General features: G+C 49.2%; 1 protein-coding gene across 1 annotated transcript; it reads left to right on the plus strand.

Moving 5' to 3' along the window:
* The first annotated feature begins 10 nt into the window (after positions 1–10).
* Positions 11–12,388, plus strand: Fxyd5 (FXYD domain containing ion transport regulator 5). The gene is made up of 10 exons (XM_045154925.1): positions 11–78; positions 615–681; positions 1,953–2,021; positions 4,339–4,395; positions 5,839–5,949; positions 7,186–7,266; positions 8,634–8,663; positions 8,738–8,812; positions 12,083–12,128; positions 12,219–12,388. Exons 2-10 carry the CDS (start codon positions 615–617, stop codon positions 12,283–12,285), a joined length of 603 nt encoding a protein of 200 aa, XP_045010860.1. The 5' UTR covers positions 11–78; the 3' UTR covers positions 12,286–12,388.
* Positions 12,389–12,595: the final 207 nt, after the last annotated feature.

A 12,595-nucleotide genomic window follows, 5' to 3' on the forward strand; every position in this document is an offset into this window, starting at 1 on the left:
ACCCTCCGCTCCGACGCGGCTCCCACGCGGTCCACTGTGCTCCAGGCTGCGGGCTTCAGACCCCCGGCTCGGACGGACGTAAGTCCCTCCTCTGCTCTACCCGCATCCACCTGGGGCTTTGGGTGCCTCTTCGCTTCCCATTCATGCTGGCTCCTGGGTGGGATCCTCTCCTGCCTCTGTCTCCCCCAGCGCTCTCCATCCCCTGCAGACCGGTCTTTCTGAGATCTAGCCTGCGTGGGCGCGGGACACTGGCTCACCCCCAACCCCCACCCCCCTGGCTGCCTTGGGCTCTGGGTCGCTGGGGAGCAGCCTAGACCGTGGCCAGTCCCTGGGTTCGGTTTAAAGGGCCTGCGCTCGGCTAGAGGAGCAGGGAGTCGCCTTACCGCTTGGAGGTGCCGCTGCGCCCTTGCAGCTGCTTAGGAGGCCAAGCTGGTCTGATGCTACTTGCTTTCTTTGGGGACCAGCGGAAGAAGAAGGGTGGCTTGGGACCTCCACCTCTGAGAGCCTCTTCCTTCCCCAAAACCAGCTGTCAGAGGGGACTTGAAGCCAACTCCTGGGTGTGGGGGCTACCGCAGGCCCTGCATATATCACCCCAATTTCCACTTACCCCACAGATGTCGCCCTCTGGTCACCTCCTGTGTGTCCTCATCACTGTTATTAGCCTGATTCTGCCCAGTGGAGGTAAGACCCTCCCACCCAGCCCCAGTAGGCAGATGGGTGGGCAGCCAGGGACTTTGAGTGTTTTGTTCTAGTCCCTTCAGTCTCCTTTCTCTCAATGAGCTGGCACCAGGAAGTGGGGGTGGCTAGGCAGGCTCAGGGTTACACCCTCTTTGAGCACTTCCAACCTGGGCGCCCCTTCCAGTGGGTTCCGCTGGAGCCTGTCCTGCTGAGTAGCCTCCCTTTTGCTTCCAAGAAGGACTGGCGGGGTTTGGCTTGGCTGGGAGACTGGTGTCAATTTTCGCCTCGGCAGCCAGGAAACCCCAGGCTCTCAACAAAGCAGACCTGGGTCTTCTGGACAGACAGTCAGGCAAAGGGGTCCAGCTGGGGCTAACCCAAAGAAGACGGGAGCCCTCAGTTTTGTCTGGGAAGTACTTCTCAAAGGCGCCAGAGTGATGGGCACTTATGCCTGCCTCAGATATGTGTTTTTATGCCCAATGTACAGATGAGGAGAAGTGACCATTGCCAGAGGCCAGAGAGTGGTGGACTGGGAGAGGATACAGGAAGAGGAGGGAGGGAGGAGCTAGGTGCACAGTGGGGTTGTCATATGCTGAGTTTGAGGGACAGTGGAAAGCTGAGTGGCTGGGTTTGGGTGAGCTTAGCACGCAGAGGCGGGGTCACAGAGGAGATGGAGGGCCAGAGGCCAGCCGACTTGGGGATCATTTGAGAAATCTGTTGTACTAGAGTGAGGTGCAGCTGCCACCGGCCTCTGAGCTGGGAGAACTGCCCTGACCCGGGTGTTGACAGAGTCCCTTGGGTGTGTGTGGAGAGCTTCTGGACATTCAGGCAGAAGGAGACAGAGGTTGACACAGGGTAAGGTCAGGAATGTCTCCTAGCACCAAGTACCTGTGAAGCAGTGGACAAGTCGCTTTACTGCTCCTCAAGCCCCTCCCACTCCAGATGCAACACAGTGAACTAGGCTCACCTATCCCCACTTTGCAGATGAGGCTCAGAGAGGGCACTCCAGGGACTCCTGGACATACAGAGAGGAAATGGTTGGGAACAAAATGTGAAACCAGGGTGGTGGCAGAACCTAGAACCTGGACTCAAGAGACCATCCTGCAAGGTTATGCAAGGCTCCCAGAAGACTAGCTAGGCTTAAAACTCCTGGGACCATGGAATGATGAGCAGAAACCTCACAACTGCCCTAGGCTTTGGGAGATCAGGCAGGGTGGGGGAGAAGATGCTGCTTGGGGGGTGAGGGTCTCTTCTGACTTTCAGCCTTGATTCCCTAGGACAGACATTGGAGGAAACTACACCCATTTTTGCACTGAACACAACTCCTGGGAACATTCATGTGCAAGGTAAGGAAAGAGGAACAAGAATGTCATGATCCTATCACTGCAAAGCCAGGCATGGTGGCACATGCCTTTAATCCTTGCACCAGGGAGGCAGAGGTAGCAGGATTGCTCTGAGTTTAAGGCCAACCTAGAACTACAGACTGAGATTCAGGTCAACCTGGGCTAGAGTGAGACCCTACCTCGAAAAAAACTAAGAAACTAAAAAAAGACCTCTCATCAAAGATGACAACAGCAACACACTTGAACCAAATGGAAATTTATGGATTTGTGTAGCTGGAAAGGCAGGGAGGGAGAGAGCATCATCACAGCTTTGATACAGGTGCTTGAATGCTATTGCTCTTAGTTCTTAAACAAAAAAAAAAAAAAAAAAAGCAAGGGCTGGGGGCTGAAGGGATGGCTTAGCAGATAAGGCTTTTGCCTGCAAAGCCAAAGGATCCCGGTTCAACTCTCCAGGACCCAGGTAAGCCAGATGCACAAGGGGACACATGCATCTGGAGTTCGTTGACAGTGGCTGAAGGCCCTGGCATGCCCATTCTCATTCTCTCTCTCTCTTTCACTCTCTCTGCCTCTTTCTCAAGAAATAAATAAAGAAATAAAATATTTTTAAAAATGCAAGGGCTGGTCTTGGTGATACATGCCTTTAATCCCAATATTCGGGAGGCAGTGGTAGGAGGATCACTGTGAGTTTGAGGCCAGCGCCTGAGTCTACAGAGTGAATTCCAGTAAATTCCAGATCAGCCTGGGCTAGAACAAGACCCTATCTCAAAAAAAAAAAAGCAAAAGGAGGGAGGAGGGAGAGAATATGAATGAATGAAAGAATATGGAGGGCTGGAGAGATGGTGTAGCACTTAAGCACTTGCCGGTGAAGCCTAAGGACCCCGGTTCGAGGCTCGATTCCCCAGGACCCACGTTACCCAGATGCACAGGGGGAGCACACATCTGGACTTCGTTTGCAGTGGCTGGAGGCCCTGGCACGTCCATTCTCTCTCTCTGTCTCTATCTGCCTCTTTCTCTCTCTATCACTGTCAAATAAATAAATAAAAATGAACAAAAAATTTAAAAAAAAAAAGAAAGAATATGGACATGGCAGGGCCTTCTGGCACTGCAAAGGATCTCCAGATGCATGTACCACTTTGCATCTGGCTTTATGTGGGTGCTAGGAAACTGAACTTGGGCCGTCAGGCTTTCAAACAAGTGACTTTAGCCATTGAGCCATCTCTCCAGCCCAACTCTTTGCTCTGTGTTGGCTTTATTCTTAGCTTCTTGAGAAGAAACCAAAGGCAAGAGAAGTTCCACCTCCCCAGTCTGTCTAATTCCCACTCAAGGGAGGATGGAAATTTGGCCTGCTCTACCTTTCTTTTGTTCTTCCTTCCTTCCTCTCTCTCTCTCTTTCTTTCCCTCCCTTCCTCATTCTTTCTTTCTACTTCTTCCTTCCTTCATTTCCTTCCTTCTTTCCCTCCCTCCTTTCCTCCCTTTCTTTTTCTCAGACAGGGACTAATGTGACTAATATGCCCAGGCCGCCTTTAAATCCAAGAGCTTCCTTCCTTTCTCAGCCTCCCAAGTGCCAGGAGCACAGGTGCCCACTGCCATACCTGAGGCTCAGGGCTTTTATCAGAGCAGTGGTGATGGTTTGTGATAAGAAGCATTTGGGAAACTGAGTCAAACACATTTCTTTAGGCGGCCTTCTTCATAATCAGTCTCAGGTCCAGAAGACCCCGGAACCCTGTCTGAGCTGAGTGGAAAACTGGCTGATGCCTGGAGTCCTTTCATTAGATACAATGGAGCTTAGCTTCAGCACTTAAAGGTCCTTACTTTCAAAGCTTGCTGATGCCAGTCCCCAGAACCCAGCAAACTAAAAGAGGTACATGCCTCTATGATCCCAACACACCTACAAAAATGGGGTGGGTGGAGCTAAGAGAACCTGAAGCTTGTGGGCCAGCTAGTCTGGCATCTCTTGTGAGAGACCCTGTCTCAACAAAAGTTGAGGACAAGCACAGACACCTTATGGTTGTCCTCTGACTTCCACAGGTGTGTGGTGGCATGTGTGCTCCCCCAGTATAAATAAATAAAATATAGTTGCTAGTGGCCCCCACCCCACACTAACCCTGGGGGCCTTCTCCCCTCTAGCTTCTTCTCTCTCTTTCTTTTTCTTTTTTTGGACTTTTTGAGGTAGGGTCTTGCTCTAGTCCAGGCTGACCAAGAATTCACTATGTAGTCTCAGAGTGGCCTCAAACTTACCTCTGCCTCCCAAGTGCTGGAATTAAAGGTGTGCCTGGCTCTTCTTCTCTCTCTTAACCAAACACTTTTACCCTGATTCCAGATACAACCAGCCTAGAAGTCCAGTCCACCCCTCAAACTCCCACTAGGGCTGTTGATGGTGAGTGGGACCGGGCAGGGGTGGGAACATTGGGGATACATGCACCTTCCTCTGACTTTAAGATATTTGGCCATCCACTTTAGTCACATAGCTCTGAATCTGGGTGGTGGGCAGCCAGCCAACCTCTCTCTCTCTGTGTGTGTCTCTCTCTCTCTGAATTACAGACTCTACTCTGTAACTGTCCTGGAACTCACGATGTAGCCCAGGCTAACTCCAAACTCCTAGAAATCCTTCAGTCTCAGCCTCCTAGGTGCTGGCATTTCAGGCATGTACCACCAAGCCTGGCTTGCAATTCCATTCATTTAAAAACAAAACGAAGGTGCTGGAGACATGTATTAGCAGCTAACGAGCTTGCCAGCAAAGGACCCAAGTTCAAATCTCCTGTACCCACGTAAAGCCTGAAGTACAAGGTTGCACATGCATCTGGGGTTCATTTGCGGTGGCTAGAGGCCCTGACACATCACCTGCCTCTTTCTCTCTTAAATAAATAAATATTTTAAAAAATTTGAGTTTGTAAACTATAATATGTACATTGGAAAATTCAAAGGCCTTGGCTGTAGGACTTACCGCAGAATAACCTCAGTGTCATGGCCAGGTTGAAGATTAGATCTTTGCAGGTACTCCATACCCTAGCTGTGAGCCACTTCCCCATCCATTGCTCCATTTATGTCAATATCTCATTTTCATTTTTGTTTTTCCAATTTTCAAGTAATATTTGTAGTTTTCCTGTGGGTATAACATAGTTCAGTGTCCCCTTCCAGTTTTTTTTTTTTTTTTTTTGATTAATGATTAGTAAGGCAAGAGATGTGGCTCTTGGTAGGGTAGAACACTTTCCTAGCATCTACCAGTGAGAGGCTGGGGGCCTGGCTTAGTGGTAGAGTGGTTGCCTGATATGTGTGAAGCCCTGTGCTCCATCCCCAGAGTCCTCTCACCATAAAGAATAAAGTTTTCTGCTATAACTCAGGAGGCTGAGGCAAGAGTATTGAAAGTTCAAGGCCAGCCGAGGCTATATGGTGAGACCCAGCATTTAAAAAGGTCCCCAGGCTAGAGAGATGGCTTAGCAATTAAGGTGCTTGCCTATAAATCCAAAGGACCCAAGCTTGATTTCTCAAGACCCACGTAAGCCAGGTGCACAATGTGGCACATGCATCTGGAGTTCATTTGCAGTGACTAGAGGCCCTGGCACGCCCGTTCTCTATTTGCCTCTTTCTCTCTCTCTCAAATATTTCTTTAAAAAGTTGTCCTCTTAGGAGCTACACCATTTGCTCTCCTGCATCTGTGGGAAGGACTCCCCCACCTAAGTCTGACAAGTGCCATCTGTGTGTTGAGCTTGCATGCCAACCCACCAACCCACAGGGAGGCAGTCTTGGCAATACTATGGCTGTGCGTGTCTCAGGTACCCTCGGTTTCCTCCTCTCCTCCTTTCTCTTCTGACCCAAGTAGAAGCAGCACAAAACCAGACAGAGACCGAAACGGAGACGGAGACCCAGCATCCCACAGGAACGGACATGTTTCTGGTGACAGATCCAGGAACACATGGGAGCAGTGGAGAAGGTGAACCCTCCCCCTCCAAGGCTGATGACCTGGCCTCTAGTTTTTGTTTAATTCCCCATTTGGGTCAGCACTCTCCCAAGCCCATTTTTTAAAGCACCTGCTTGGGGAATTGCTAGCATCTTCAATCTTTATTTATTTATTCTTGGTTTGTGGGTAAAGATGTTTGGATGCCTCTGTGTTAATGTTGTGTGTTTCCTTACAGAGGGACTTCCCAGAGCCTGGGTAAAGCTAAAGTGACTTTGTGGCGAGCAGTCCCACAGGGGGCGGGCATTGTAGTAGGGAGTGTTCCCCAATGCAGTTAGACTGTTTATTTCCCTCCACCAGGCCTGGTGCTGGGAAGCAGAGCTGTGGGATTTCCCTAGTGCATCCTTTGACTGTTAAAGTTACAAAACACAATTTAGGGGACAAAAAAAAAAAAAAAAGATTTGCGGGTTGTATACATTCTGTAAAAAGACAGGGTTTCAGGCACAGCAGGATCAAGAAGCCTAAGCACCCTACTTAAGTGTTTGAGTTCCTTCCTCTCTGGTTCCTACTGTTTGCATTCTCTTTGTCTCTCTCATTGCAAAGATGGTGCCATAGCTAACAGCCCATGGCCTAGAATTGACTCATTGGCCCAGCTTAGATCACAGGTCTCTGCCTGAATCAATGGGAACCTGGCAAGTGGTCTGTTCTGATTAGTCTCCAAAAATAATATGGAGAATGTTTGAGGAAGACACCTGACATTGACCTTTGGCCTCCACATGCATGTACATGCACCCACATGCATGAACACCAAACACACATAAATAAATAAATAGCACCATAGCTGGGAGTAGAAGTATGTACCTGTGATCCAAGAACTCAGAAACCTGAGGCAGGAAGATCGTGAGTTCAAGGCCAGCCTGGGTTACAAAGTGAGGCCTTGTCCCAAAAAAATTAAATTAAATTAAAAAAGCATCCTCTGGTATTTTTGGCCCCAGGGCAAAGAAATATTTACAGTGTTTGTAACAGGTATCTCAAGGCAGTATGGCTGGGCCAAAGTCCAGGAAACCTGCTAGGTAATGAATGGGGCTTGAGGACAGGGGTTGGGACAGCTGGCCATGATTAGGGGTGTGGGTCACTGCTAGAGTTGGGGATGCACAGGTGTGGGGAGGAGCTTCTCTCTCTCTCACAGTGATGACCTTGTGTTGTTGCCCGGGCTCCTCTTGTCCTTCCCTATGTAACTCTGGAAAATTTCTCTGCTTATCCCCTCCAAAGGTGCCACACCATTCCCCAGGATTGATTCTCCAAGTGCAAACAAAGACTCCTGGCCAGAGGCCCTGACCTTCATGCCACTCGGTTGGTACCACCCTTCCCTGATTGAACATGGCCATTTCCAGCTCTGCATGGAGGAGTCTGCATAGCACCTGACCCAGGAGGCTGGCAGAGAGGGAAATGCTGTCATGTCTGACAAGGCACATGACAACATGTGTGTCAACTCTACAAGCATGCCACAATAGTGGTTTAACAGGGCCATTGTGTCTGAGTTCTAAGCTTTACAACTTGAAAAGCAGGCAAGGCTCCTCTGGGGGGTTCTTCTGGCTGCACAGGATTTGCTCAAACACCTGAGATCAGTGTTAGAATAGTACAGGGCTGTCTCTAGGGCCACCTTGATTCCCACTTCAACTGACATAATCCTCCACTTTTTGCCCACCCAACCCCCAATGACTAGATGAAAATGCCATTCCCATGGGTTGCCCATTTATCTGCTCATTCAGCAAAGATTCACAAGCATCTAGTGTGAGCCAGGCACCATCTCAGTGAGGATAGAGGATAAAACCCTCTGCCTCCATGCTGGGGACATGGCTCAAGTGTACTTTCTGTGAAGGGTAAAGAGCTGAGTTCAGAACCTACTTAAAGCAAGAAGAGTCTAATCGTATAGTGAGATGGGCGGCAGAGACAGGAAAACCCCTAGAAACTCATGATCTAACTATCCTGGGAAACTCAGTGATGAACAAGAGATACCCTGCCTCAAACATGGAAGATGAAGACAAACCCCAAAATTGTCCTATGGCCTGTACATGTGTGCCATGGCACATTCTCTGCCCTTTCTCCATGTGTGTGCTGTGTCATATGCCCCCTGTCCTCTGATCTCCACATGTGTTCCATTGCACATGCCCTCCCACATGAAAATTTTTTTAAAATCTTCTGCTTTCCCTGGGATTGGTGCTACAGGCCTGTAATCCCAGCACCACATGTAAGTGACACTCCAGTGGGGTAGGGGAGAGGAGAAGGAAGTAATTGGAATCATTGTCTTAACTGGTGATTTGTAATTTACTCCCAAGAAAAATAAAGCAGGGCCAGGACTAGAGCGTGACTGGGTAGTTTCATATAAAGATCAGGGAAGTCTTTCCTATGAAGGAAGTGACAGATGGAGCCTTGGGGTTATCTGGGGAGACTGTTCCAGGAGGGAGAATGGCAGTGCAAAGGCCCTGAGGTGAGAAGGTAGGTACCTGATTGGGCTCAACAGCAGGTAGACCAGCATGTGTTGAGAGCTGGTGGAGTTAGAGAGGTGATGGGAGCCATGTCTGTGCCACAGTGAGAACTCTGGGTTTTGTTCTAAGAGTAGTAAACCTCTGAAGGCTAAGACCAGGTGTCTCTTCTCTAACTCTACTACTGACTCCATAAAGCTCTGAACTCTGACTTATGCTATCTGTCCCCTCCAGATGATGACAAGGACAACCCCTTTACCTATGGTAAGTTACCCATGGGAAGGAGAGGGTGAAGAAAGATGAAGGAACCCTCATCTGACACCTCTGTTTCTCTACAGACAATGATACTCTGTGGAGACGGGGGCTGCTGGTGGCTGCTGTGTTGTTCATCACTGGCATCGTCATTCTCACCAGTGAGAAAGGGGCTGGGGCAGGAAGGGCGCCAATACAGGGAGGGGTAGGTCTGGGCTTGCTCAGGGATGGGAAGTCCACTAGGCAAAGCTGCTATGAAGCAGTCATATCTGTCAGCTCAGGGTCCCTGCAAACCACCATAGAACTCAATGTGTGTGGTGATAATCAGTAGTTCAGCTTCCACCCCTGTAGTTTGGAAGTGTAGCTGGGCTCAGTTGGGTGGTTCTTCTGGTGGTAGGATGTTACTCATACACCCAAGCCAGCCAAGGATGCTGTTCCTATGTTCTGCCATTCTTTACCTCATCATCCTCTCCTCTGGTCTTCCCTAAACTTGTTCACATGGTGGCGCCCAGGTGACAGAGACAGAGGGACAGTGTCCCAGGCTCAGAAATCACCACTGATACCTCAACCCTATCCTACTGGTCAGTGCAAGCCAGGTGGCTCAGCTTCACCTGACAAATGAGAAAATACTTCAATTTTACTTTAAAAAGTTTTTTTTTAAGTTTATTTATTTATTAGAGAGAGAGTGGGCATGCCAGGGCCTCTAGCCACTGCAAACAAACTCCAAATGCATGTGCCACCTTGTGCATCTGGCTTATGTGGGACCTGGTCAATCAAACCTGGGTTCTTAGGCTTTTCAGACAAGTGCCTTAACTGCTAAGCCATCTCTCCAGCCTATTTTCATTTATTTATTAATTTGACCAAAAAAAGAGGCATAGAGAGAGGGAGGGAGGGAGAAAATGGGCATGCCAGGGCCAATAGCCACTGCAAACATACTCCAGATGTATGTAACACCTTGTGCATCTGGCTTATGTGGGTACTGAGGAAGTGAACTTGGGTCCTTTGGCTTTGCGGGCAAGCACCTTAACTGATAAGCCATTCCTCCAGCCACTTTTTTTTTTTTTTGAGATAGGTTTCACTGTGTAGCCCGGGTTGTCCCTGCAAACTCACTATCCCCCTGCTTCAGTCTCCCGAATGCTGAGATTATGTCTGAACCACCACAACCAGGTTTGACTTCTCTCTCTCTCTGTATGTGTAGACCAGAGATTCTCTTTATTTTACTGAGGCTAGAGTTTGCTGATTCACCCAGTATATCTAGTCAGCTTGTCCTAGAGATTCTCTGTCTCTTCCTCCCATGCACTGGTATGACAGGCGGTCAACCTACCTGACATTTCCGTGGGTGTGGGGAATCAGACCACCTGTTCTCAGGCTTGCTCTGCACTGCGCCATCTCCTAAGCTGCCAACTTTGTTTCTTGATAGGGGATGTGTGGGTTACTTTTCTTTTTGTTCTGATCAGATAGCTGACAAGAAGCAACTTTTAAGGGAGAAAGAGTTTCCTTTGGCTCACAGTTTGGGGGTATAGTTCATTATTGATGAAGGGGTGGGGGAGGCAGTAGCTTGGGATGGCTGGTCATATCACATCCACAATCCAAAAGCAGAGAGAGATGAAAGCTGGTGCTCAGCTCACTTTCCCCTTTTTATCCAGTCCAGGACCCAGCTCATGAAACAGTGCTGCCCACAGTTAGGAGGGGGTCTTCCCACCTCAATTAAACTAATCTAGAGACTCCCTCACAGACATGGTCAGAGGTGCTCGCATGGTGGTTCTAATCCCATTAAACTGACAATTAAGATCACCCACTTACAGAGGGATAGATGCATCTATCATGGTGAGGAAGGCTTGGTGCCAGGAGTATGAGCCAGCTGGTCACATTGTGTCTGCATTCAGAAAGTGCAGAAGTGGGGCTGCGCTAGGAAACCCCAAGACCTGCTCCCAGTAACCCATTTCCTCCAGCAAGGCTCCACCTCCTTAAAGTTTCCACAACTGTCCAAAACAGCACCACTGACAGCCACTATCTGAACATATGATCCTATGGGGGACATTTCAAACTGTGGGTGGGACAAAATTGTAATGCAAGAACATGGCTACTGACAGGAAGGGGTAGAGAATTGGGGTCATTTGGACAGTCACCATACCAGAACAGGGGCCAAAACTCCCTGCATACAACTCTGGCAGGGAGTGAGGAGTGACCCAGGCCAGGGGTACAAGGAGGAGGTGAGTGAGCACCATATTTTCCATCTAGGTGGAGCAGCCTCACTAGTCAGTGAAGCAAAATAGGATCCTAGAGATGCCAGAGTGGCTGCTCTTTTAAGAACTTGTGTTCCTTTTCTTTCTTCTTTCTTCTTTCTTTCTTTTTTTTTTTTTTTTTTTTTTTTTTTTTTGGTTTTTTGAGGTAGGGTCTCACTCTGGTCCAGGCTGACCTGGAATTAACTCTGTCATCTCAAGGTGGCCTTGAACTCATGGCAATCCTCCTACCTCTGCCTCCCGAGTGCTGGGATTAAAGGCGTGCGCCACCACGCCTGGCTTAGAACTTGTGTTCCTTTAAAATCGCCAGATGCTAAGATGTCGATAGCTGTTAGGATCATGTAAGACAACAGGTGGATTCTCAAAAAATTAATTAGAGAATGTTCCATAAATCTGATTTATGTTGCCATAACATGCTCACTCCCTGCCCCCAAGCCCAGTTACCTCACATTAGTCCCCACAACTTAGAGGCTCTAAAACCCTTACCACTACCATGCTTAGGACTCAACTTCTAACACATGGACCAAGGAGTTTCTGCAGGGCATGGACAGGGTAACAGGATGGCAGGTTGGGTGCAGGGAGAGTGTTTGCCAGGAAAAGGAGGCACGGGAGAGTGTCCCCATCTGTGGAGCTGAGATCATGCAGGAGCAGAAAATACAAAGGCCTAGGGGCCGAACAGAGTTGAGTTTGTTGGTGTAACTGTGGATGGTGACAGGGGCCAAGGGGGGAGCAGAAGAGGCCAGGGATGTTGGTAGGTTGGTATTTTCCCAAGTCCCCTATGCTTCTTTTAAAAAGTTTTATTTATTCTCTGTGTCTGTGTGCACACATGCATACAGTCTGGTTTATGTGGGAGGCTCGGAAATTGAACCCAGGCTGGCAGGCTTTGCAAGCAATCACCTTTAATCATTGAGCAATCTTCCCAGTGTCCTCTCAATGCTTCTTAAAATCACCACCCACCCAATTTATACTGGTCCAAATCCTAGCATTACTTCACCTTCCCCAATCTCTGCCCTTCTCCTCAGGGCTCCTGCACAGGCTGTTCTGATGTGTTTCTCCTTCCCATTTATGGAGTGAGCTGGGAGCTTCCTGAGGGTTGGGATTGGCCTACCCATCCCCTGGGAAGTCCCCAGGGCACACACATGATAATTCTGTTCCAAATCAGGCTGGAACTTTTTCATTTTTCTCCAGGTGGCAAGTGTAGAAAGTTGTCTCAATTATGCTGTAATAACCACAGGTGAGTCCACCAGAAGTGGGTGGCTGACACCCTGATTTGATCCCCAATCTGGAGAGCTCACCACACCCAACATTCTTCCTCTACCCCAAGAGCTTACAGTGTGGTCAACACAAGAAGCACCGAGAAGGGAGAGGCAGCTGGAGGGAGCCAGGTGTGAGGCTGATGGCCTTTCCGCCCTTGCATGCTCAGAAGGTGCCCGGCTCCTGGGACACTGCCCCCCATGCCATCTGCCCTGTCAGATGAAAAATAAAACTGGTGGTTTTTCCATGGCTTCTGTGCATCTGTGATGAGGGAGGGAGAGGCAGGGCTGGGGGTGGGCTCCTGGGGGTGTTGCAGACTCAAAAGCAAAGGGTGAGCATGAAGTGAGGGCAGGAGGACAGGGGTGATGGGTGTGAGATCTTGAAAAGGCAATGTGAGATTCCCAGTCCAGACCATGTTCAGAGCCTGGACCCAGGGCCAGCACACCC

The sequence above is a fragment of the Jaculus jaculus genome, chromosome 7 (assembly GCF_020740685.1).
Source record: "Jaculus jaculus isolate mJacJac1 chromosome 7, mJacJac1.mat.Y.cur, whole genome shotgun sequence".
In the NCBI taxonomy this organism is placed as follows: domain Eukaryota; kingdom Metazoa; phylum Chordata; class Mammalia; order Rodentia; family Dipodidae; genus Jaculus; species Jaculus jaculus.